General features: G+C 45.6%; 1 protein-coding gene and 1 non-coding gene across 9 annotated transcripts in view; one reads left to right on the top strand and one right to left on the bottom strand.

The window, feature by feature from the left end:
- LTBP1 (latent transforming growth factor beta binding protein 1) overlaps positions 1–27581 on the bottom strand; it is a 399284-nt gene that overhangs the window by 349701 nt on the left and 22002 nt on the right. For 7 of the 8 annotated variants that reach the window (XM_064494596.1, XM_064494598.1, XM_064494595.1 and 4 more), the window contains exons 1-2: positions 19109–19590; positions 18007–18077 (exon numbers count right to left, since the gene is read on the bottom strand). In XM_064494596.1, coding sequence (XP_064350666.1) covers positions 18007–18077; positions 19109–19575 — 538 coding nt within the window. In that variant the 5' untranslated portion in view covers positions 19576–19590. Of the gene's footprint in view, positions 1–18006; positions 18078–19108; positions 19591–27581 lie in introns of those variants that run through there. The other variant, XM_064494599.1, reaches the window with a different exon arrangement.
- LOC116157583 (U6 spliceosomal RNA) lies at positions 12464–12569 on the top strand. The gene has a single exon (XR_004141711.1). It is a non-coding gene; the product is annotated as a U6 spliceosomal RNA (small nuclear RNA).

Consider the following 27581-nt stretch of genomic DNA (forward strand, 5'->3'; position numbering starts at 1 on the left):
GTAGTTACAGGTATCTATGTGGGCAAATATTTAAAAGGAAAGATAAGCTAATACGAGATCATATTTTGTTTTGCAACTTTTAGCAACAAGTTCTGTGATGGGAGACAAAAAGCAAAGTGAGTAACAAATTTAAGCAAAAGAAAATAAGCACTCCCTTCTCCTCAAGTCAAGATTTTGTCATCACACTTTCAAAAATCTGCTACAGCTATCTTTATTAACTGCGTAATCCTCCTTGGAGCCAGGGGTAGTAGCTATTATAGTCTTTGAAAGTAAACTGTTTATCTGTGAGAGATGAACTGTCCACTGTGAGCAATGAACAAATGCCAACGCTTCCCAAGAGAAAGGATGGCCCTTGACAGCCTTACGCAGTTAGAGAGGTGACTAATCTCTTGGTGGAAACCTCTGACATGCACCTTTCTTTACGTGGCACCCAAAAGCTTTGCTATTTTGTCTCAGATGAAAACGCTCTGCAGACAGGTAGAATCCTAATACCAAACTGAGTCATAAAAATGACTAATGAAACTTAGGACTTTTCCCCACACAGCTGCTTTGCAGTGCTGCGCTATGAATCAGACCAAGTAATCCAAAGACGACTCCCACACACACGTTCATTTGTTTAGCAGTTTATAAAACAGTCATCAAAGAGGGCATTCAAGAAACCTAGATGAAAAGCATCCAAATTCATGAAAATGTGGTTAGTGACCCAGACACCAGCTTCATGTAAACAATATAAGCAAATAGTAAAGAATAATATGACTCCAAACCAACAGTGTTCAGCGTTGGGAAACTCACTCCATGTGTTTCTAATTGAAATTTTTAAAGTGGAACTCACATTAGAACTTTATGGAAAAGTTACTGAAACTAAAATCACATTAAAAAATTGAAATGTTTACCTCCCCGATACTTTATCTCAATGAGATCTGACATAAACAGTCATCACTAGGTTGAAATCTGAAAACTAAATGTGAGCTCTAGGAGCCCTCCAGGCTGGCAGAACACCCAGAGATCATGGTAATACCCAGGAGACACGAGAGACTGGGAGCTAACTGGCCAGAGACCTGTGCAAACTGCGAATGCACAGAATGTCGGCGGGCACAGTAAGCATTAGATCAAGAAAGCAGCTCCCAAAATGGTAAAATGCAGAACCTATACTTGGGTATTATTCTTGCTCGGAAATTAACAATAGCTAACACTTAACCTACTTCTAGGTAAATGCTTTTTAACAACGGTTCCCATATTTTCATTTTGTACTGAGTATGCAGATGGTGTAGCCAAGTTGGTTGTGATAAGACCATTCAAACCCCTAGATGCAGCGAGACCTAAAGCCAGCTTCACCCTTATGCCTTCCAGTTCTCTGGCCTTAAACAGCCTCTTTTCCTTTAGTCAGTCTGTGTATTTTCCACTTACAACCACAGGTCCTGCTTAGCTCAGCCTCAGGGTCCACCCCTCTCCCACCCTACCCTGCAGACACCCACTCCACCCAGCTCGAGCTGCCTCTGCGTGATCCTCCAGTCACTCCACATCCTCACCAACATCATCCTAAAAGTCCTACCTGATCCCCTGCCCAGGCTGCAGAGAGTCTACACTTCCCTCAGAAACACGGATGAATCAAATTCAATCTTCTATGTTTATAAGGCTCAATTGTGCCAACAGGGTCAGAAAGATGCGAAAGATGCATGCATGCATTCATTCATTCAGAAATATTCTTTGTGAGGATCTACTAAGCATTTAGGCACAGGAAAGATTAAAGGAACCTTCTGGCACCTGCAACTGACAGCAGAAAACACCTTTAGAAAGCTTCAAATTATCTGTGACCCTCCTTCAGGAACAGAAAGGCAGAGAAGCTTAAAGGTGCGGGAGGGGAAAGAAGCCAGATAGGGAAGGAGTGGAAGAGACAACACTCAGGTCTTCCCTGAGGTTTCCAGAAGAAACCAAGAAGTACCCCCGGAGGGTCACACAGGATGCCATCCACCACTGAATGTCCCCATTCTCAACCCTCAACATCTCCAGACCCTCCAGCAAGACCCCTGCCATCCCACAGGGGCCTGGATCCCAGAGGAGAAGAGGGGTCCCCAAGGGTATTTAACCCCAAACTATAATGCCAGCTCCAAGGGAAAGGGTCTTCTTTGTTTCTGAGGACGATACCTGTCTGGTTAACAGAAGGACGTCTCACTCAATTCCATGAGGGTGGAAGGACACATGATCCTGCAACTCCAAGAGAGGACTTGAAGCTCCCTTTCCCATAGACACATCTCCAGGCACGATAGCTGGGCTCTCAGCTGGGCCAAGCACCACCCGTGGCCCCTGGACCGAATTCTCCTATGAAGCCGTGGGGCACAGAGAAGAAAAGGAACTAGATCTGGATCTGAAACCTGCTGTGAGAATTTAACCCTCCCAAACCTCAGCTTTTTCATCTGCAAGGCAGGTGTTAAGACGGTAGCTCAACACAGGCTTGTGCGTCTTCCCGGAAGGAATCCCCGTGGAGCAGTCAGCACAGTGCCTGGTCCAGCAAGGCCTCAGTGCGTGCCCAGCGTTACTTGGAAATGGAAGACCCGCATTAGAAACCCCAGCTTATGAAGATCCTTTGAGGACACCATTTGTACAAAAGTAGGAGGCGCTCTGGAGTTCCAGCTCAAAAACAGCTTTGCCTTTCTATGCTTTTATACTAACACTTACATCCATGCTAATTTAACAAAATTAAAGTGAGAGATCTTATCCAAAGCACATGACTAATTATAGTTAATATTTACTTAAGGCTTTTCTTTCAAGTAAGTCTAAAATGTGTCTTACAGGTTATTATCAAACTCTAGGGAATAATAGGGTTTGTTTGTTTTTTTAATACTGCCTTTTTGTAGAGAGAAGTCATCAGAAGCCACAAGGCCTGGGGAAGTCACTTCTCTGCCCTTGGCCCTTACTCCCCTCCTCTGCAAATGAGAGGTTGAGAAAACATGAAAACATGACCCCAAAAGACCCCTTCCATTCTCCCATCCCAGTCCCACAGGCCCACAAGCCAAGCCCACTCCACAGGTGCAGCTGAGAAACTGCTCTCCTGTTTTGAAAAACCATCAGCAAAGGAGATTCCACAAGATCACAAGATCAGAGACGCCCTTCAAAGCCATGCATTCTACCACCAGCTGAGTGATGAAAAATGTCAGGAGAGATGAAAGGGGAACCTGAAATGTATTCAGATCCAAAAAAGAGACTTGGCCAAAAGCACATGTGGTATCAGTGGCAGAGTGGGATGATCACTTGCAACAAAGCAGAAGCAGACAGTCTTGTGCTTGTCCAGGTACACGCTGGACAGAAGATAAGCACTGATCCTCTTTGGACTAACATACGTAGCAACTCAGAGCTGTGGGTGAGGCCACCCTGTCACTGACACCACCTCACAACATGGTAGGTACCGTCTGTAAACAGCATCCGTGGAAAGGGTCCTTAGAGGACCTCTCGAGTGCCTTCAGCTAAAACCTAAAAGCATAACAAATGTAAACTGTTGTCTTCCCCTCAGCTAAAACCTAAAAGCATAACAAATGTAAACTGTTGTCTTCATTACCCCCAAATCCCTCTCAATAAGAAAAAAACATTGTAAAGTAAATGGCTTAGAAGAAAGCTATTTAGGACTCTTCTGACAATCTGGTTTTTTGATTCAGTGATCCAATACAGGACTCGAATGAAATGGAAGGATTATCAGAGGATGCTTCCGAGGCCCTGTGATTCATAATTTATTGTTCTTAAAATAAAATGTAATGCTGTCTACTTTGGCCATGGAACTTACCACAGGAATCTGCGATGGTGCCTTATTATTCCACTGCAATGGTATTCCTCCTCTTCAGTAAAGACTTGTGGTTAAAGCAAATCCAAACCCTCCAAACTGGAAAACACCTTTTCCAGCCAAACTATCAGGTCAGCACCATCCATGAATAAAGAGTCTTCCCACCAAAGAGACCCCCCAAGTCCAAATTCTCCCTATCCTCAAAAGCCATTTCAAACAATTCCTATGCTAATACTCTCCCAAGGGAGAGCAACATCCTTCCTTCAAAGCCCCACTCCTGCAGGCTGGGAGCTACCTGAAGACACAACCACACTTTATCCGTATTTGCATCTCCAGTGCTGGGCAAGGGGGCTGACGCACAGACTGCATTCACTAGGTGCTTGTTACATGGGTGAATGAGCCTTGGCTCTGGGCTGCTCTTCTGGCATCTGCACATTCTTCCTTACATCAATTTTCTATTGGTGTCTAACAAATTATCACCATGCCAATGGCTTAGAACAACACACAGTTATGATCTCACAGTTTCTATCAGTCAACAGTCTGGGCACAGATTATTTGGGTCCTTGCTTGAGGGTCTCACAAGGCTATAACCAAGGTGTTGGCAGGGCTGCAGTCTCATCTGAGGCTCAAGTGGGGAGGAATCTACTTCCAAGATCATTCAGGAAATGTGGCTTCATTTCCTTGTGGCTGTTGGACTGAGGGCCCCAGCTCCATGCTGGCTCCCAGCTAGAGACAGCCCACAGTTTCCTGCCACATGGCCCTCTGCATGGGCAAGCCACAAGTCCAACAGGGCAGATTACTTTCTCCAAGCCAGCAAGAAGTCTCTCACTCCAGTCAGCTATGATGGAGTTGTATATATCATAACATCATCAAGGAAGTGACATTCCACCACCTTCGGCACATTCTGTTGATTAGAAGCAAGTTGCAGGTTCTTCCCACACTCAAGAAAAGGGAAATGCACAAGGGTGTGACCCACCGGGGTTACCTTAGAGTGTGTCTGCCACACACCTCGTGTTACGGCCATCTTGGCCTTTCCACTGACTGTCAGCACCACCAAGCAGGGTCTTAACTGTCTTCTTAGCCCACAGCACAATGCCTTCTATATAGTAGGCACTTCATAAAAAGTTAGTGAATTAAAATATAAAATATAGTCCTCTAAGTACATACAGAGATAGCTCAGCTATAAAAACGATCACAGTTGTTATAGAAAAAAAAGGTGGAGGTGGTTACCCATATTAAGACCAAAGGAGTGAGAGCTAATTTTTTAAAATCCATATTTTTAAGCCACTCCTCAAAATTTTAACACCATTTTCTAGTTGTGGCCTTGTCTACATGATATTTAAACATTTGGATGAGTCATCAAAAGTAACATCCAGGTATTTGGAAATAACTACATGCTCGCATTGGGAAGAAAAGAAAAAATATTTACTTTTCCCTAGGTATGTCTTACTACAATAACTGATGATCCAAATAAGCTCCGCCTCCCCCCAAAAAAAATATTTCTACTTGGAGAAAAAGCAGGGTTTTTTTACAGACCTAATTTTTCTTCAGTACTCAGGTAAAGTGTTTTTGCACTCATTTACTTTGTAGAAAGGGAAAAAAAGATGTGTGATGGGGAAAACACTCCCTATTTTACACAACAAGCAAACCAACTCCTTCAGCACTTTCTACAAAGGCTCCTAGCCTTACAATCGGCAATTTCTTTGCTAAATACACATCTCATAAGTGTGTCATTGCTGAAATTTCTTAACTGGGCTGTTTCCAAAGATCTGATGCATTCCTCCAGCGACTTCCAGGAATGAGTCAGCAGGACCCCAAGGAACGGCCAAGCAGCGCTGCCTCGTCCCTTCTCCATCTGAAAGTCTTCATTTACACACAAGAAAGCTTCGTTCCTTCCAACACTGAGGGCATGTTCTGGACCAGAGCTGCTCTTCATCTCACTTTTAAACTATCTGGGAAATGAGTAATGGCACATGCCCCCCCAACAAGATGTCACATTCACTCCTTTTCCTTTTATTAATTTTGTAATAACTTTCTCATCATTCCTTGCCTTTGACATCTTTGATTCCAGCGCACCCACTTTAAACCCAGGGTCCTCGAGCTTTGGTGTGGATCAGTCAGCTGGGTGCTTGTGAAAACGAGGGTCATGGGTCCCCCCTGCAGTTCCAGTGTGGCAGGTCTTGGGTGAGGTCCCACAATCTGCATTTCTTACACATCCCATGGGGGGCTGCGGTGCAGAGGGGGGTCCAAGCACCACACAAAGCTGATAGATGTTACTTTGAAGAATATGAAGATGTGTGATTTCAGCATCGTCCACCGTAAAGAATACAATACAACCTGGAAGGCCCTAAGGCACAAAACTCCCATTCACTAAACGGCAAAATGGCTTCTCCAGGTCTCCTCAGTGACTGCACACATCAGCCTGGGTGTCAGCGTGCACAACTGCACCTGATCAGATCCCAGGGTTCCCATCTGAGATGGGGGAACGGCTCCATTCCATGGGGAAGGGGGAGAAAATATAAGCTTCTAGTTTCCAAGGCCTGGAGTCCAAAGGAGTGGATTTCCTTCCCCCATGGGTGATCAACAGAAGGGGCAGGGGGCATCAAAAGGAAAGGAGATGAGTTCAGCAAGAGCAGTGGTTCTCAAACCACAGCTATATCTGCACCCACTGGAAGCAGCGTTAAAACAGAGTGCTGGGCCCCAACCTCAGAGTTTCTGTTTCAGTGAGTCCAGGTGGGGCCTGAGAATCTACATTTCTAACAAGTTCCCCGGTGATGCTGCTGTCCAGAGACCATGTTTTGAGAACCACCAGGTCTGTGAAGTACCACTTAAGCAGTCTGTTATTATAGGGAGGAATGGGGCAATTTTACCAGCAAAACAGCCTCTAATGCTCAACACTGAGCATAAAAAACCATCACCCAGGGAGGTTTGCTGTAACATACAGTCCCTCATAACAAAAGGAACCGCTTACCGACATAATCTCAGGGTCCACTGAGTTAAATGAATTTCAGCTGGTCTTTCCCTCAGAAACAAGCATGACTTGGAACACTTACTAATCAAGCAACCTTCCTGAGGGTCTACTATACGCGCAGAACCACCATGTAGGCCAACTTCCCACCGGATAAAAAGTTTACAACAAAAACAGGGTCCCTGCCATTATTTTAACTGATCATCTGTATTATCTCACCTCCAATTTTGGACTAAAAACATAACCTTTTCCCTATTAAAAGAAGAAAGAAACTAAGCTTGCTCGAAAGAAGGATTCTTATCTCTGCGCTCTACTTTTAGGAAAATAAGGCAAATCACTTGTGTGCGGGCACAGGGAATTAAGGTGAAGATTTAAGTATTTTTGCTTATTTTCAAACTAACTTCCAGGAGGTGCCCCCGGAGACCATAAACCATCGGTAAACGGGATGATCAATATTAAAACATGACACATAAGATCTGTGATCCTCCAAAACCCACTGAAGTACATTAAGCACTCTAATTTTCAAGACAAGAAATATACCAACAGATCATAGAAAAAAATTTTCACCAACAAATGAAAATTTTTCACAAAACAGCAGAAAAACTTCATTAATATCATCCTGGGTTTATAGGGCTCTTTGGTGAAGCAAGTTCATGAACCTCACTTTATTATCTTTACTACCAACCAAGTGGGAGGTGTAGCCAATGGGTGTTATCAACCCCACTTACAAACAGAATCGCCCAGCAGAGGCTGCCTTGGCACCTACCTCGGACTCATCCCACAGTTCGTAAGATGGGGTGGGGGGAAGCACTGAAAAAAACCTCCAAACAGTATTCAAATGTACTCCAAAAAATGTACACTCTTACTTTAACACATCCTAACCGTGCTCTGTGAACGTTCTACCATTGCCAGATTGGGATTTTTATCTTTAAAGTTTTTTCAAGGGTCTAACCTTTTATTTTTTATTTAGCACCATGTGAAGATCCCCCCCTTATTTGCCTTTTAACACAGCAGCGGCCACAGCCTTTTTTTCTTTTTCTGACCCTCCAACTCTCACCCTATGTCCGGGCCTCGTGGCTCCAGCGATAGTGCGGCTCCTGCCACAGCTCGGCAGAGGCGTGGAGGCCTGATCCACACGAGGCTGGTCTGGCCAGCTGGGTCCAATGCAGGCAGCGGGGCTACGACAATAATTTGTGTGTGGTCTTGGGTACTTCACTGTTCTATATGCAGTTTTTCTCATCAATAAAAAAATAGCAATAAAGGAGACTGAATTTTCGATTTGAAACATTCTTTTTCCATGCCTTTCAAAGAAGTGCTGGAAAATACCAAATGCCATATTATGTTTATTCCTTATTAATAAAATCCACTTGCATTTATAAGTCCCCTATTTATGGCCTTCCACAGCCTACAAAACCTGACTGGGGAGCCAGCCCTGTCTCCCTGATCACCTATTACTCTAGACCTCACTGACAACCCAGCAAAACTCACTTCTGAGTCCCTGCACAGGGCCAGGCCTGTTCCCACTCCCGGGCCTCTGTGCTGTTCTCTTGGCCTAAAAGGCTCTTCCTCCAGACCCTTTCATATCACACAGCTCTCATAAGTCACTTCCTTACAGAGCCCTTTCCTTACTACGCCCCCTCCTCCAGCCACCACCCTCTAGCCTATCATCCAGTGTTATTTTCTTCATAGTACTTAACACCCGCTGTGCGCCAGTACCTAGCACACAGGGGCTCGGCGAAAGTGCAACAAATGAATCCATTCATTCATTCAATCATTCCTTCCTTCCTTCCATAAAAGTCCACATGCTTACTAGGTACTGAGATAGAAAGACGGCTGTGGTGCAGTCCCTGCCCTCACAGACACAGCTCACATTCCAGCTGGGAAGCACACACATGTGGACACACGCACGACTGTGACACAATGTGGAAAATGTTAAGACAGAAGAGGATCTGCGTGCCTGACAGTCACAAGAATGACCTGAATCAGGCTGGGTGATGAACAGCCCTCTCCCCATTCATTTCAATCAGGCTGGTTGATGAACGGCCCTCTCCCCATTCATTTCAATCAGGCTGGTTGATGAACGGCCCTCTCCCCATTCACTTCATTCAGGCTGAAAAAAACCTCAGAGGACTTAATTAACTGATCTGCTTGAACCTTCACAGCTACTGGAGGAGGCAGAAGTGCCCCAACTCTTGAACCAATGCAGTACATGATTCATCAAGGTGAGGTGGTATGTCTTAGCCGATTTAAGTAGCTTTTACAATGAACTGTTTTGAAGATGCTAATTGTTAACAATCCACTTGATAGGGTGTTAAGACAAAATACACATGGGTGAAAGGATGGAGATTCTATTTTCACTTTATAAGAACAATAATAAAATGAAGTAGTACCTGCAAGATTGAAAGTAAGACTGGAACTGCTTGATAATCCATAAGAAATACAAACATTTTTAGGTCTACAAAGACAAAAGATCCTCATTATTGTATGTTCCTTATTTTATTATCCTATTTCCTCTAGTGGCTTTTTACGCGTTACATCTTATTTCCCCTGTGAAGATTCCCCCTTAATTCATTACCAAAATATCTCCGAAGGTTCTCCTCCAAACACTTAGTTCTCATCTTTGAATAAACGATCAGTAAAGTTGACCACATCAACTTCAGTTAAAAACACCTTCCTCCAATTTATCTTCCCACCCACTGACCAAACTCATCCTTCCTCTGGTCCAGCAGAATGGAGAGCATGTGTTCAAAAACCAGCCCATCCATCTCCTAATTTACAAAACACGACATTTCGCAAACTGTTTACTCATGTCCGTGCCAACAATATTACTCAAGCGTGGTGGAGTGGAAAAGCCACAGGGAATAGTGTCGTTGGCCAAGAGCAGTATTTGGGGATCTAAAATTACAGGGAAAATCATACAACATTCATTTTACTTAGTCCCAAATCTCTATCAGATGATGTTGAGCAGAAAGACTCTAAAATTGGCCGGGAGAAAGGAAAAGCTGTCTTAAAGTTTAAGCCATGCCAGGGTAGCCTTCAGAGAGAAAGCAGGAGGAAACAAAATAAGGTGGTGTGCCCTGAAAAGCTGTCATAATACCCAGTGTCCGTCGGGCAAGGGATACGCACACAGGGAAAACAGTGGAAAGAAAACTGAAGGGGAATGATTGCCTGAAGGTGAGAGGAAACCAAAAAGGAAGTAGAATTCTTTACGCAGTATTTGGAGGACAGTATTTACAACACTGATGCTGGTTCGATTCAATCTGACTCGATTCAGGTAGCATTTGTACTATGGCAAGGAACAGGGTCTGGGTGTTTAAAGCGACACAGAAACCCTGCTTCCCCAGAGCTTAACACTAATGGGGGGGGGGGGGCAGACACCTCTCCCACGTGGTCCAGCCATACCCAGAGATAAGAGTGAAATCAGAGAACCAGGGAGAGGGGAAGAGGGAGCCGTGATTTTCACCAGGGGAACCCAGAAGCACCACGAGGGGTGTGTAAAAGGCTAGGGCACCCAGGAGGGGGCGGGTCTAAGCAGGCAAGCAGGAACCCCTGAGAGCTCACATCCGTCAAACACTGCTGTGCGGGGGCAGGAAGAGGGGCGGGGGAGCTGCTCTCCAAGCACTCTTTGTGTATTACTTCATGTGGTCCCCTAGCAAGCCTCTGCACAGTGGTACAGACCATCATCACGTACCTGTGCTGTGAATGCGGTGACTCAGCCTTGCCCCAGCTCTCACAGTCCAAGGTTATGTTGTGAGGAAGTGTTGACAGAATCAACATCAAGGTAGGTACCCTGTATTCTATCTCCAAAGACTGAACTTCTAACCATGGAGCTACACTGACTCTAGTTCAGGGCAAGCAAAACTGAGAGCCAATAAGGAAAGAAAGAGGAGGAAGGTAAAAAAAAAAAAAGTAGGGGAGTAACAGGCAGCATCTCCTTGTAAGCACACTGTCTTGGGTCTAAATGACACTGTGTGCAAAGATTCTCTGTACCCAACAGACTGTGCCTACATGAAATGTTCAATCCTTAATAATACACTAGGCAAATTCACAGGCGCACATGAGCACACACAAATACAGCCCTCATGTATTTTTCCATAAGTACCAAAACAACCAATTTGTGTTACATCAACAAATTATGTACTATTTTTCCCTCCACTAGAAAGACAGGAAATATCATTAGTAAAAAGTGCAGTCAGAACAAGATAAGACCATAGTCCTTCTCTTATCTATAAATCATTGGGCTTAATTATATCAGGGAACTTTTAAAAACATGATCCTGATGGGTAGCTGTTGGATATATTATTTTCCACATTTTCCTGTAGTTAAAATATTTTATAATTAAAAATAAAATACTTAGTGGAAAAAAATACCCAAAATGTTCCAAAGTGTTTAAACTTTAAAAAAAACAACTATGTATCAATAACAATTTGCAAATTTCCAACTCTTATAAAAATACATATATTTATCATTCAACTAACTAAGGAAAACTGGGTGTAATAACCCCCTATGCAGCCATCTTTGTCCGTACTATTCAAAACTGAGCTAAAGAAATGTTTTCAAAGGCCTCCCACCTTGAGAAGTTTCTAAATTGCAAAATGCTGGGCTCGGCCTTCAGATTCCCACACAAAGGGTCATAAACACTGACCAGGGCAGGGCTCCTTCTGGATCACTGTTTCTCAAAACGTAGGCCACCTCCATCACCTGGGGTGCTTATCAAGTAAACATCCCGGAGAGTCTGACTCAAGAAGTTAGTTTAACAAACTTCCCCAGCGATCGGCTGCACAATCACATTTAAGATCCACCAATCTAGAATCTCTTCAAAGCACACCGAGGGGCCAGAGATAAAACCAAAATCACCTGAAGCCAGTTCCCTACATTTCCTACTCCCTGGAGCAGCCACACCACCTGCATTAAGGAAGGAGCCACATTAAATCCACAGTCACAGACTCTGTGGGAGCGGTCCAACCGAGCCTCCGCCCACTCATCCTAGGCTCATTGCTAGGAATCCCTAAGTGCCCCAGGGGTGGCCCAGCTCTGAGTAGCCCACTTCTCACATCCACAGGCAGAGCACCTATAGGCTTTTGTTATGAGTTGAATGGTGCCCCACCCCCAGAAAAAGATATTGGAGTCCTGATCACCAGTACATTACTAGGTGACCTTATTTGGAGACAAGGACTTTACAGAGGCCATCAAGTTAAAATGAGGTCATTAGGCTGGGCCCTAATCCAACAGGACTGGTATCCTTATAAAAAGGGGGAATTTGGACACAAAGATAAGACACGCATTGAGGAAAAATGATATGAAGAAACACAAAGAGAAGACGGCCTTCTGCTGGCCAGCAAGAGAGGCCTGGAACAGATCTTCCATGTTCAACACCTTGATATCGGACTTCCAGCCTCCAGAACTCTGAGACAACAAATTTCTGTTGTTTTAAGCCACCCAGATGGTGGATCTTTGTTAGGGGGTTGGGAAAACACAGTGAATTGAGGCAGCAAAAGCTAAGCCAAAGCAGCGCTGTCAGAAGAGTTAAGACCAAGGCCTCAAGAGAGAACGTCACAGCACTGGACGTCCAGGAAGCCTAGGGCGGTAGAAAGAACAATAAACCAAAAGCTACAGCACTGGGGTGGGGTCTGAGCCCTGCCTCCTATTTTAAAAGGAGGTAATACATAGTGCCTGCCTGGTCAACACCTGCAGGGCGTGAAGATCAAGAAAATGCTCCCCACTTCTGGCTTCGGCAGCACACGTACCTATACTGGAATGCTGCACAGAAGATTAGCAAGACCCCTGTGCAGGGATGACATGCAAATTCATGAAGCAGTCATATTTTTTAAAAATTTTTTTTTAAAGAAAGAGAATGCCCTCCGCATGCTCTAAAGCACTGCACCGATTACCCTCGTCCCATCAGCGACTCCTCAGCCTCGGACTTGATCTTGGTCAGTGTTAGAAGAGTGGTGACACCTCTCTAGCACTCCAAGTCGCCCTGCTCATTGCTTGGAAGGGCTTGGAAGCAAAATCTGCATTTCAGGAAAATATAACTTGAGCTCCACAAACATGTTTGAGTATGTTTGGAATATCCAAGACAACAAATGACAGGGTCAGAAACAGCAAACTCCGGCGGTGGCCAAAGGTCCTGCCAACAAGACAGCTTCCTAAGGGCCCAGGGATTGCCGGGCAGTGAACACTGCCCCAAAGCAGGCCAGGGAGGGGCAGGCGGTGTGCTCAGGCTGGCCCAGGGGCTGGAGGGCTTCACAGTGAAGGTTTAAGTACCATCGTCGCACAGAATTTATGGTTCCTAAATGTTTGTTTTAACCAGTGCTGAGAACACATATTTGACCCAGTGTGAACTTGACCTCTGGGTCCTTCTCCCTTCTCCGGGCTGTCTGTGCCACATGACAAGGTTTTCCAGCAGACCCTCCCGCCCCTGCTCCCAGCGCTGGGGCCGCGGCGGCCCTTCCAGCAGCTGCCATGGTAAACTCACTGCAGATCTACTGGCGAAGCAGCTGTCAATGGCCATAGCAGGCACACGAAAAATGTGTGATCATTCTGGGCCCGACTCCCAAGACCGGCTAGCACGACGCTGAGCCGGGAGGGACAGGAGATGGCCCAAAAGGCCTCTGTCACCTGGAACTCCAGCTGCATTTCACACTCACAGACGATGCCCTCTACTGCAACTTCTCTGAGCACCAAGGGCAGACGTGACTATGTCTCCTCTGTATATAATTAAGGAAAATGTCTAGGGTTGGCTTTTTTTCTTTTTTTCCCCAAAGCAGTGTGGGCTGAATGCCAGTGGAAAAGCAATGGAATATCGATTTTCTGTTTCTTGCTAAGGAGAGAACAAGTTATTTGATGTGCCATGAGTTAGTGAGTAAAAACAGACCCTGCACTCCTTACAGCTGGCTGCACTCCTCCTCTATTCATAGACCCTGGCACATGGTAAAAGCTAAACAGATATCCGTTAAATAAATGAAAGAACCATCCATGCATTCAGGGAGGGCCTGCAATGTGCCAGGTATCCGCTTTGGATTCAATCTGCCATCTTTCCTGTTCCATCCACCTCGTCCTGCCAACCCAGCCTCACTCTCATCTCGCGTTTATTCTTTTGTGTTGTCTGTTCTCAAGTCCAGTCTCCTCTTTAAAGCTGAGCCCACTGGCAATGTCTCTCTCTGGCCCGCACTTACCCTGAGAGGGGGACAAAAAGATTGGAAGAACTAAGGTGGGTGGGCTCAGTTTGGAAAGAGGAGAAAAAATGCAAAAATGGAGAGAGACAAAAATGTTACCACCCTCTCAATAAATGTTAACCTTTTGGAGAGAGAACAAATATGGTGTCATCTCCTTTGCCCAAAATGGACATCACTATCAGTGGATACTCCATGTTAGTAACTAAAATGACATACCTCGGGCTGTGATTTTAACTCCCAGAGATCCACACACAGACAGTGTCTGGAAAAGCAGCATTAATATGCAACTGGTCACCTCTACACAGAGGCTGGGTGGCTAAGGCCCCCGGGGCCGCCATTGCGGCTGCCCACATCCATTCTCCATCCCCAGGGGGCTGCCACTGCCAGTGTCACATCTCTCTGACTGGCAGTTTAAGGTTCACTAAATCTTCAGTCTTCAGAAGCATTTGCCCGTGGCTCATTTCAATGACGTTTCAATCAACTAACAACAATCCAGTCTGCCGCTAAGGGGCACCTTGTTTTCATCACTGGATTAAGCAACCTGAACAACATAAACATATCCCATCTCTTTTGCAGAAATATTTTTTGGATCAACTGGAAAACAGCCTATATAAACTGAAATTCTTCAGCTAAATCCGTTCAATTATTCTCAAAAATAGAAAGACAATTAGAAGGCAACCTGGGTGATAGACTTACGTGTGCGTACATGTTTTATGATGACTTCTATCTTAACGGGGAGCTGCATGTCGACGTGCCATTGGTTCTTGCGTTTGTTAGTGCAGTAAGCCATACCCAAGTGCAACCGTTCAATCTCAGCATAATAAAGAAGTGAGAGAGGTAAGAGACCACAAATCAATGTCTTTTGCAGCCTCAGTTTCACTAGTATTTACCGAAGCAGTTACAGTCACAACAATTGGTGTCAGGATTTTTTCCATTCAATTTATGAATACCTTAGGGGAGTATTTTCTGTCTAAACAGCAAGCTTTACACAAAGAGAATTAGAGACCCACAAATAACCTAACATTTAGTCTCTTTTAAGGTTCTTTTAAAATAAATCATTCTGGGGTACAGAACAATCCAAACGACTTTCTTTCTTTTTTCCCATTAATCAAAGCTAGGCAGGATGGAAGTCATCGGCTTTTTCATTTATTCCTTGTTTTATTCATCTATATTGAGGTATAAATGACATATAAAAATTGTATATACTTAAGGTATATGATGATGTTTTGATACATGCACACATTGTGAAATAAGCATCACAATCAAGCTAATAAACACACCCATCGCTACACAGTTAACTTATTTTTTGTGGTAGGAAGACTACGATCTACACTCCGAGGAAACTTTAAGTAAACAGTGCAGTACTGTTAACTATAGTCACTCCGCTATACATTAGATCTGCAGAACTTCTCCATCTTGAGGGACTGAAACTTTGTACCCTCGACCAGTATCTCATCTCCCCCTTCCACAGCCCTAAACTACTTTAAAGCTATAATATGGAAAGGGGTCCATCCACATGTGCATTATTTGGAAAGAAGATGATGACAATAGCTGGGGAAACATACACAGGAAAAGAAAATCAAGTAACAGAAAAACAAGACAGGATTTACTTGGCTTGATCCAGTACTAAACTCTAAGAATCTTCCTGGTTTCACCAAGGCTTTCACACCTACCATTCTCTTTCACTTGATATCTGCAACTATCCTGCAAAGCAGTCAAGATTTTAGCACAGTCATTTCAGGATGGGAAAAGATAGGGTCAGAGAGGTCAAATGAATTCCCCAGAGCCACACAGCTAGTGAAGGCTTGAGGATTTAAAGTCAGGTCTCTGACCCCAAGGCCAGGGGTCTTCCCTGATGTCACACCGCTCAGCCATGGACACGAGTTTCAGGCATCAGTGGTCACCCCGGCTGTCCTGTGTGAAGGCATAAGGCTCCCTCATCTCTCTGACTCTGCCAGACAAAACAAGTCCCCCACTGAAACATATCCATCAAGTAGACACATTACTTTAGACTGACTCTGACTTAAAAAAAACACACAATCACTCCTAAAAAGGTTTGTGATTTAAGTGCCTAGCATTTGGATCTGAACTAATTATCAGCTTGGACAGAACTGGAAGGCTAACCTTTTGAGTGCTGAAAAAAATCACCTGATGGGAGAGTAATGCTGCACTGATTGCTTAGATCCTGGTGCTGTCCAAGGGCTGCCTTCTAGAAGCTGGAAGGATAACTTGACCCAAAAGCTGGAAGCATTTGTTATCGGTATTATGAGACTAAATCAACATAGCAACTTCCTCTGGAACCCTGTAGTAACTTCACCCCTAAATTTTCTGACCGGTAGCCTTCTGCAGCCTCCCTCTTTCTGGGTCTCCAGCTGGCTAGACCTAGGCACACTCACACCTTTGCCTCTATCACCCGGAGGAGGAGGAAGCCATGAGGCAATTCCTCAAGATCAAGAGAGCATCTTTGGATTCTCAAATCCTCAGACAAGCTAAGAATGGGGAACTACTCTCTTTTCAGAGACAGCACTCAACTGCATTTGCCAAATAAGCCTGCAACCGAGTAGGACCCTGTGGGGCTTTCCAGAGTCAGACCCCTCCCTCATATCCTCTGCCGTAGCTCCTCTCTGAAGTACTCAGATAACAGTATCTTAAAAATTCTTAACACATTCTCTAACGGGCAGCAAGGAGCACCCGCCCACTGTCTGTAAAAACCTGCTCTGTATTTTTAATCTTGACATGGCAATATTCCCCTTTACTCAGCAGTGGCGCTGTCATGGATGGGATGTCTCCATGTAACAGGCAAAACATATATCAGGTTTTGAGCAGGAGTTACTAAAGGGAGGAGAGGGTGTGTAATTTGAACTGAGCAATTGTAAATTCAGGAAAACGCGGTGCACTATCGTCAAGTGTAATCAAAGAAGAAGTGAAGAATTATGGCTTAATCTAACGCGCTTACAACCCTGAGCATTTCTGATCTAGTGGTTTGAGCTCCATAATGAGGAGGCTGATTAGTGAGTTCATGTCTGCCATTACTCCTTGATCACAGTCAAAGTATAACCCATCTGGACATTGCTTTTTACAAAATTAAAGCCACTATGCCAAAGCCCTGTTTCTTTCGAGGACTGAAGGCATTTTTCAACAAGCAAGTTCACCAGAACGACTGTATGAAGAGAAATTTTTTTTAACTCATCCACCAGTATTTTGAAATTCAAACCATATTCAGACAAATTGCTAAATTTGACTCATTATACTGAATACTAATAAGCAGCGAAAATGTTGGACATTTCCAATCCCCATGTTTATGGTTCCAGCTCTATGCAAAAAACACCTAAGACTGCTTAACTTTTTCTGAGTGGAAGTAAAATTTCTTTATTTCCAATTAGCACCAGATAGAATTAACTTGTCAAGAGGACCTTCAAAGTACATTTCAATTTAATCTTTAATTTCACAATGCACAGGGGAACTCTTTTCTGATGCTCTCAAATCTATATGTGTCATTAATACATTTTTCAAAGCACTGCTAAGCACATGTATTACCTACAGAAGCACTGCAGGAAAACCCACCTGTCAGCTCCAGAGAACAGTAGAGTGGTGACCTCCACTCAGGAAACAGTCAGGCCTCAAGGAAGATTGTTGGTTGCTATTTTCAGAAGCTTTAACACTACTGATGTTTTATTCCAGAACAGGGCTTCCTACCACCCCTTCCCCTCCTGCTATCAACATAAAGAATGTTTTTCACTTGTCAATACCCATGTTTCAATTAATTGATTGGTTCTTCCAGTGGGAATTTTTTCCCTAGCCCCAGATTCACAGGTGTTAACAGCGTAATTAATACCACGGTTGGATGCAGGGGAATCTCGGATGCACGGCACAGTTTTGTACAATATATCCCTGCCGGCACTGAGACCATTACCCTAGCACAGCCCTTCCTGGGAAGGCTGCAGATAACCAGGTGGACTGCACTGCAGACAGCATTTGCTGTCTTCAGGGCAGCATCAGCCTTTTCAAGTGACCCCTGTGGCAACTGCCTCATGTGGACAGCCCCACCTCGCCTACTATGCAGGGCTGCTGTGAACACAGAAACTTACGTTTGGTGCACCTCTGGGAGCCAGGGGCCTTACTCCAGCCGTGGCAGCACTGCCCTCCACAGACATTGACCCTGAAACAAAGCAAGAACCCTTAGTCCAGCAGCAGCAACACTCTCTTTCAGGGAACCCAAGCCTCCAGGGGGTTCCTATAACTCCAGCCTCCTGACTTCCAGAGAGTCCTAACAGGTACCTAGGATGCCCAACCCAAAGCTGCCCAAGTAGGAGGGTAGAGACGGCAGATCACAGAAGGATGGGAGAACCAAAACCTGCATAAATAACCTAGACCTATACAGGAGGGGGGAACAAGGTCCAAATAAATGGTTTTCTTAACTCCAAAAGTAAAGTGCAGCCAAATGTAATTTGTGTATTATTTGCTCCTACATTTCAAATTGAATTTGAGTTTTGAAAGAAGTGTCCAAACACGGGTGAGCTCACAACGCCGGGAACCACCCCCAAAGAAGAAAAAAATAAATAAGCAAAACAAGCTTTTCCCCCACACCCTCAACCTGTGATTAACGGGGGGGGGGGGATGTTTATTAAAGTCCAATAACAAACTATCCAACCGAAACTCCTGTCAATGCAAAGACATCCCGCCCTGGAAAGCCGACCCCACAGGTGCAGGGAAGCCAAGCCCACAATTACTAGGATGCTGAAAACTCGAGGTCACAGAACGGGAGCTAAATCGTTACAGGCAGCCCTCCTCCAAACGTTTTTTATACTAGCTCGAAGAAAAATTAAACTGAGTTGCAAAGAGAAGTTTAATTGATGCCGAGGGATTAAGTTGTAGTGACTTCATGTTTACGCCCATCTTCTAGGAGTAGTTTGGTTCGCGCACAGGAGGTTACGCCCCAGGCAGAAATGCCTTTTGTGTTTACCCGCAGCTTGTAACAATGCGGTCGGAGTTTATCCTCAGTTTCCCGGCTTCCCCGCACTCCGCTCTTCCCGCCGTGCTCGCAGCCAGGCCGGCAGAGGCGGGCGGGAAGCCGACCGCAGACCCACGGCGCCCGACGCCAGCGGCCACCGCCGGGCTCCCAGGGGCCCCGACCCCGCGTGTCCCCGCGCGGCCGGCGCGCGCGAGCAAGGAGGGAGGGTGTGGGCTTACCCCTGCAGCTGCTGCTTCTGGTGAACCTGCAGCCTCGAGCCCCCGCCGCTCTGGGTCTCCTGCGGCACTTTCGAGCGCACCGCTTGCCTGCCTTGTTTGGCGAACGGGGCGGCCGCCGGCTGCCCGCCGGGCTTGGGGTGGAGCTGCCCGCCGGGGCCCCCGAGACGCGCCGGCTCCGGCGGCGGAGGTGCCGGCCGGAGCCCCTGCAGGGCCGCGCGGCCGGGCGGGCTGGTGCGCCGCGTCCGCTCCGAGGGGGTCCCGGCGCCCGCCGAGCTGCGGCTGTACCTGGCGTTGAGCGCGACGTTGAAGGTCCGCGGACGCGAGGGCCCGCCCAGGGGTAAGGCGCCCGCCGCCAGGCCGGGGCCCGGGCGCACCACGTAGGTTATCCTCCGCACCCGGCCGTGCGCCGACGACGCAAGCAGCCCTGCCCAGAGCAGGAGCCCCCACCTGAGCCAGGCCCCCGCCATCGCGGGCCCCAGCCGGCGCCCTGGTCCCCGCCCCCGGCCGTGCGGCTCGCCCGGTGCGGCCGCCTGCGCGCGCTCAGGCTCCTCAAGAACGGCCGGGAGCCCGGGAAAGGCGGGGAGGAGGAAAACTCGGCTGCAGGAGAGGAAGTTCTGCGGGCAGCTGAGCGGCCCCAGACCCCAGCCGAAAGCGGCGGAGAGGAGGGGGCGGGGTGGGGGTGGGGAACGCGGGGCCCGGGAGGGGAGGGGCGAGGGGCGCGGGCTGCGCAAGGTGAGACTCGCTTCTCCCGCCGTTGGCCCAAGGGGCGCCGCGCCCGGGACCTGACGAGAGTAGACGAGGGCGGGTGTGAGCGCGCGGGACGCTTGGCGGCAGCCCGGGCTGCAAAGTCTTTTAAAAAGTTTCTCTCGCCGTAGAACCGAGTGTCAGATCTGAACAGCCAATCTCCGGCAGACGTGACGTCAGGCAGTAAATCCTAATTGGGGAAAGCGTGAGATGAGCCCGAGAACGCGCCGCCACCCTCCACATCCACACAGATTGTTACTGAGGGTCAACAAGGCAGAAGTCCCCGCTCCTCAGCCCCGTGTCCCAGGAAAGTATAAAGAACTTGGCAAAGTCACTGAACGGACCTTTCCTTCTATAAGCCCCCACAGGACTCACTTGATACTGTTTGGAAGGCATTTCTAGTCATTTTCTTATCCATGTGTGCTCGGATACGTGCTGCGGATACTGGATTAAAATATCAGACCGGGCTCCAGAAAGGACTGCTCGGGGTGCGCCGAGCTGTCCATTGGGAAAGTTTTTAGATAGTTCTCTTCGGGGTTGTATACTCCGCGTGACTGCTTGTGGGTCTGCAGCTTCTGGTACCCTTCTCCTGGCTTGGCATGTACCAGGGCGGGCAGCAGGGGGCGCTCGCGTAGACGGGAAAAACCTCAACAGGAATCACCCCTAGAGGCAACCCTGCTCTTGGTGAAAAGGCCTTTAGGATAGGAATACAGGGTTCAGGATCCATGACAACGCTAAGCCAGTATTAGTATTTTTTTTTAAGTCACATCAGTTCCCTGGACCGAAAGGAAAGGATCACTCAATGGATATGACCCAAAGTCACATTAACGGAAAAGCAGAATGTCCCAGGGGAAAGAGTCCCTGAGGTAACAGTGCTTTGGGGGGAAAACCATGAAAAAAATAACATATTTACTTTTAGCATTTGAATTAAATACAATGCGTCCAGCAGAGTGCACAATCTTATTACATGAAAGTAATAGAAAACCCATGGTCAGAGCAGTCTTTTTTTAAACAGCCACTTGACTAAAAATGATGGTCTGCTTCCAAGGCTTTGGTTGTTCATATTCATATTTGTGGCTTATCCTTTTTATTTTGTTGTCTGCCAGCACTGGTGAGTAGACGGTAGCAGGTGATAATGGTTTAAGAAGAATTATTGGAAAATAACTTCAAGTTGAGGAAACTTAATCCCTTAATCTATTTTTTCTGTACATTGGAGAAAGACCTCCAATATTTGATTTGGCAGGAGAGAACCTCTGTCCATCTGCCTGAGCACCAGCTTTATGTGAGAACACACTTTGAGAGCCACAGTCACCGAATAAACAGCACCTGGCCGGAGGCAGAGACCTCAATTCAATCCTAACACTGCCACTAAGTAGCTGAAAGACCACAAGCAGCTCACCTCGCCTCTCTGAACCTCAGCTTCCTCCTCCATAGCCTGGAGGAGTTGGATTAAAAGTCCCTTCCAGCCCTAAGAGTCTGTGGCTCTAAGAACATCCGGGTCCCTGTGGACAAGATGTGTGAGGTCACTCAAGGTCAGTCTCTGAGCCAGGCCAAAGGGAACCAGCTGAGAAGACTGAGGAAGGAGGGTGAGTGAAGAAACTGCCTCCCAGCTTGGGGTTCTGTAGGAAGGACACAGCACAAGCTAATAAATATCCACCAAGAGCTACTCTGAGGCAAGCAGAGAGGCTGACCCTCTGCATATACAGAGCATCACAGGCACAACCTTTTTGTTCTGGAGAAACCTCCTATCTGGTTAGGGAGACAAAATGTAAATAAATGAAAGCTTTTAAAAAGATAAATGGGGGAGGGCACAGCTCTGTGGTAAAGTGCATGCTTAGCATGCGTGAGGTCCTGGGTTCAATCTCCAGTACCTCTATTTAAATAAATAGATAAACCTAATTACTACCCCCCAAAAAAAGTTTAAAAGAAAAAAGTAAGTTTTAAAAAATAAAATAAAAAGATAAATACATAAAGCAATACTTTGAGATAGTAACAGAACACTCACAAGACAGGATCTGACTTGTGAGAGAGGCCAGTGTCACAGTACAACCCATAATTCTTTGTCATCTCATAGAGAATTCGTAACATGTAGGGAAAACATTTCCTCAAATCAGTCCACAGAGATTTTTACCTCTCAGGTAGGGATTAGAGAACAGCCCTTGATGTGGATGGGGGAGGGGGTGTCCAGAAGCATTAACTCCATTCCACTAACTCCAAGAGCCGGGACTGGAAAGAAGAGATGTCAGACAGGCGAAAGCCAGGAAACAGTGAAGCACAGCATCACCAAAGGACCAGACCAGCCTGTGGTGGTGGGTGAGCTGTTCCTGTGAGTCACTCCAGGACCCAGATGGACGGACGGCATCAATTAGAGCCTGTTTTGGTCAATGAGAGGCAGCAGCCTGCAGAGGGCAGAGCCTGGACAGGGAGCTGGAGGGCTGGGCTTGAACGTGGCGTGGCTGCTTCACTTCCCATGGGAACCTGAACAAGTCATTTCACTGATCTGAGCCTGTTTCCAGAGGCCATGGGGATCAACCCAAGGTCCTCCCCTTCAGGGAGAGCAACACCCTTAACCATGCTCTCTGGCTCTGCAGAAAAATGTTTTAAAAGATACAATACAACCTTCCTTCCTTTTGACCCACTGCAAAGCAGACGTGGGTATTTCACCCCAGACTTCAGTCTGATTAACCACCTGACTTGAGACAGATTCGGGTATATCACAATCAGATCGTCTCTGAAATATAACCACAGGAAGACTCTCTAGTGTAAATGTTAATCCCATCTGTAAATGATCCATGTATGTTTGTATACATGTGTGTACACACAGCCATTAACGTGGTAACATACATATAAGCAAGCAGCCCCACTCTAGTCAGGAAACTCTAGCCAAGTCACAGTTTTTCCACATCAGTCTCTTGCTGTTTACATAACTAGCAAGATAATCCTTGAAATATGTGCTGTGCACCCTGCGTGCTATCGTATGAGGTGGTCACACATCGAAAACCCTGAACTCACTATGATGCTGAAAGCAAAAGCCTTGTTTCTGTCAGGCACGTGGACCAGCGTTTGCAGAGTCTAGACTCAGTTTAATGCCAAGCCCCCTAGTGTGTTCAAGGTCCATTTATATTGGAAGTACACAACTTCGTGGTTCAAAAAACAAGTCTTTAAAGATCTCATAAAACTTCTTGGACTTCAGATGCTTTTTACAAAACAATACTCAGATGAGCTAAGTGTAAATGAATCAGAAAAGAGGATTATGTTGCCCATAAAAACTCATGGGTTTGAGGATTAGGGGAAGAAAGGAAGGCTGGCAAATGCCAAACTTTTAAAGCACTTTGAAACCATTAGTCAAATTCAGAATGCAGCCAGTTTCCCTCCCCCTTACACTTTATGAGTTTTGTCATTGAAAATCTTTTCCTACATTTAAGATCAGCTACAAATCAAATTTAGTGGCTGCCTGTGATCAGAACCCCTTCCACCCGCATTTTCTTCCAATCAAGGATTTCATGGTGCCTCCCTCAACCCTCTTCTAATTTCAAGAAATTCTTAGAGAGGGGAGAAGGGAAAGAGAGAAGTGGGTAGTCAGTGAGCTGAAGAGAAAGGAGAGTGAAAGCAAGAGAGAGACTGAGGAATGAGAGAGAGGGGGTCCTCAGCTAGCCTACGCAGACCTTTACGGCAAAACCAAAACAGACTTCCATTTCAGGTGGAGATCTTTGAATACAGCCCAGTTGGATTGTAGCGCAAAGTCACCCCTGGGCCAGCGAGTGCCTTTGTGCTGACCCTGAGGGCCTGGCCATGGCAATATGGGCTCTGTCCATGTGGAGTCTAACGAGGTAAACAGACCTGGAATAATTACATGTGTGGTGAGTACTGAAAAAGGAATGTGGGAAATGAGACCTGTAAAAGGAAAAGGACCAGGGGCACGGGCTGCCTTCCTATAAATTTTGAAGAGCTAATCTACAAAAGGAAACTCACCAAAAATAGAGTTTCATGTCCACTACATTTCCCTTTCTGATTATTCTGGTCCCTTCTCACCTTGAGTATAATCAAGGGTGAGTATCACACAATGGCAGTTGCTAAAGACAATGAAATAACTCTCTGTCTGCAGCGAGCAAAATCTGCTCATTAATTTAGCTTTTGTTGAGATTTTTCATACCCATTTATTGAAATTTCTGAACATAAAATGTGAAACTATATAATAATTAAATAGCTATCAATGTGACTTTATATATGCTTGTGATTCACCCCCACCAAACCTCATTGGGCTGATCAACATTCAAGAGGACACAAAGGAAATACATTCTTAGTCTCAGAGTGTGCAATTTGGAAAATACTTGGATGTACATTGAACTGAGATGCACCTGAACTCTAAGAAACACTAGTCTTTTGATCACAAAGCGGCCCCCAACTACTTGCATTTCACTTTCGTATCTCAGGTTTTAAACATTTGTTTGATCTTCCATTCAGTCAGTGGAAGTTTACCTAGTTTCCCTGCTTAAATTTAAATTCAAAGATGCCCAGACACCTGCAAGGTTGGTTGAGTGACAGGTAAGCAAACAGAGTAATGCTCTCTCCCCTCAGAGACATCTACTTACAAATCATGATCCAATTTTAAGAGGAACCTTCTGCTTTGCGTCAGCTTCAATGCTTCCTGGGTTGTTGAGTTGCTGGACTTGCTTCTTTATGTAAATTCCAGGACATTTAGTCATCATTATTTCTCTTGTCTACGTTAGAATTTTCACCCAATGGCACAAGAATGTGATGCTGCGTGAGTTTAACACTTGATCTTAATTTTTTTCCTAAAATATTCCCTCTGCCTCCTATTAAATTGATGAAAATATCATACAGTGAATAAAGGAGCCTAGAAAAAAGAAGAAAAATGAGGGCAGTTACTGTGCCACCTCTATGTATCAATTCCTAGCCAGCCTGCCTGGCTTTCTAAGACCCAAGACCTTCAAAGATGGCCTCCTTCTCCCTCTTGCAACCTCATCTTGGGCTACTCCTCTAAATGAACCTCGTGGTCTGTTCCAACTACATTTATCTACCCGTTTTTCTTCTTTCTCTTTGGAAAAAAAAAAAAAAGACTGGCCAGTTGCTAGTCTGCAAGAAAGGACACCCATATTCCTGCCTCTAGTCTCTGCTCACATCATTCTCCTGCCATGTCTTCACCTCTTCAACTAAGTCCTCCTCTTTCAAAATAGAATTCAAGATCCTTCCATGAAGCTCTTTGGACCACCCTAAACCTCAGTTTACTTTCTCTTCCGAACTCCTGTAGCATTTTTCATCCATCCTAGGTGATACATGCTTTGTAGTAGACACAGAACACTTTTTGCAGGGGAAGCCTTTTTAAAATTCTTGGTCTTACTAAGATAAATCAAAACTAAGGCAAGCAGTGGTTAAGAATATTGAGTTTTGGTTATGATGCCCGACAACCAAGTGACTTGTCTTTAGCTTTTTGAAGGCAAGGTTCTGCTGAGCAAAGAGGTTTCCCCCAAGTTTCCCCCAAATGTAAATTAACCTAAATTGAGTTTCTTTACCTGAATCAAGCAATGGCCCTCTCTAGGGAAAAAAAAATCTTCCTACCTCTAAACTGATGATTTGGAAAGTTCTCTAGAGAGAATTTTGTCATATTTGTGTCTGTAAACTATTACATTCCCAGTTACACCATTAAAATAGTCAAGGCTTTTATAACATCTCTTTTTGTTGCCCTCTCAACTTACCCTATTAAGGGAGACCAGGACATACTCTGAGAAGGCAACTAGTAAAAATCCACATAAGATGGATGAACTGAGCAATATACAGGAGTAACTCACACCACCAAAGAAATACCAGTTATGCAAGGAGAGGCCTGGCTTTCTGAAGGGTGAGGGGAGACCAGTAAAACCAGCCCAGTGTCTGTGATTCCTCCAGGTTTCCCGGTTTTAAAGGCCAGGCTACTGCTGGGAGGGATCAGGTTACATCTGCCAGCTGCCCCAGAACTTTCCACTTAACCCTTTTCAATCCACGACCTGGATGTTCCACTTCCATTTCTCTTAAAAGAAAAGAGCATCTTTCATCTTTGTATTTCCCCCATGTTTTCTTCCCAACACACAAGCACCTGGCCAAACCCCACCCCACCCCACCCCCACCTCCATGGAGCTGCCTGTGCCCACACTGACTTCCATGCCTCCATCTCATCCCTGGAGGCGTGTGTTGAGGGCAGACACCTGATGTGTCACATTCCCATTTCCTTACACGGTGTGCAAGTCCTAGTAAATGCTTGTTGTAAGTAAATGCGTAGTGGGTGTTTGTTGAGTGAATGACTGTCCCTTTGGACACCTGATTGCAATGAGCAGTCCGCAATAAGACACCTCCAACTACCTTTTTGTCATCATAAGCAAAAAGCTTGCCAAGGATCTCTAAGTTATTATCAAGGGTCTGGAGACTGAGTCATCCACCCATTTGCTGACTCATTTATTCATTCACTAGCCACTTTTGAGAGCCAGTTGTTTTCTAATTAACAAAGAACGGGGGATGGATTTTAGAAATTTTTCCTTAGGGATCTAACATATCTGAATAGATGCAAGGATTCTCTCTGAAAGTAGGGGAAATTTTCTTTAGGAGGCATGGGATAAAGGGATGGATAGATGGGATCTCTTCCTACAGTCCTCTTGCAAGTAACTGCTAGAAAATCGTTGGCAGAAAATCTATGACCTCATTGAACAGCATCTGTAGGATGTAAACGCATAATCCCGGGTATCTGCTTGCCAGGAAGGAGTAGAATGTATGATTAAGAGCACAAACTTTGTCAACCCACCGTGGCTCAGTTCGTAGTTCTGCTCCTAGGTCTGGGGGTAAACTTGGGAGCCTAGGCCCATGTTCTGGATGAATCTAGGAAGCAGCTGGCTGGGTGTTAAGGAACTAAATGCTTGAAGCCCCCTTGAACAATCCCGTTTATGAGGGAATGTTTTTGAGTTACTCAGTGCTGCCCTGGGAACCGCTTCTCAGCTGGAGGCAGTAGGAAATAGATCATCTCAGCCGTAGATCTGTCAAGGCTGCTGAGTTGTTTTTTTTTTTTTTTTTTTTTTCCTTTCTTTTCTTTCTTATCACTTTATGGTTCAGCACACAGAATAATTTCTTAGTGATCATGAAGTGTGTCCTGATAGCCAGCCCAGCCTCTGCACACTGCCTGCCCTAACTCTTCCGGTAGCCATCTCTGGAAAGATGGAGCTTCCTCCTGGGCTTCTAGAATCAAAGATGCCAAAAACTAGTGAGTCTTTTGTGTCTTTCACTTGGTGGAGCGAGGTCAGAGGATCACTATCTCAGGTGCTCTTGCCTGCAGATGGCAGGATCGGATTGGCCTGGGAAAGGATTAAGAGCAGAGACAGAAGAGGAGACCTCAGTTTTACAAAGGGCGACAGATGGTGGGAGGAAGGAAAGGGAAGAGATTCATTCCTATTCACTCACTGAGCACTTACAAAGGCCCATAAGTGGCTCGGGAGGCTTCTGCAACTGCCAACGCAGAAAGGAGCCATGTGATAGACATTTAACCAAAAAAATGGCATTCCATGATTTAATAAACCACAAACCTGTCTAAGCTTCTATTTTCTCATCTATACAATGAGACTAATACCTAACACACATCTCAGCAAGCTTTGTCTGAAAAGGGGCAGAGAGTAAATATTTTCAGTTTTGCACACCATAGTGCCTCTGTTGCAACTACTCAACTTGGCCATCGTAGCATGAAAGTAGC

This window comes from Camelus dromedarius, chromosome 15, assembly GCF_036321535.1.
Source record: "Camelus dromedarius isolate mCamDro1 chromosome 15, mCamDro1.pat, whole genome shotgun sequence".
NCBI lineage: Eukaryota > Metazoa > Chordata > Mammalia > Artiodactyla > Camelidae > Camelus > Camelus dromedarius.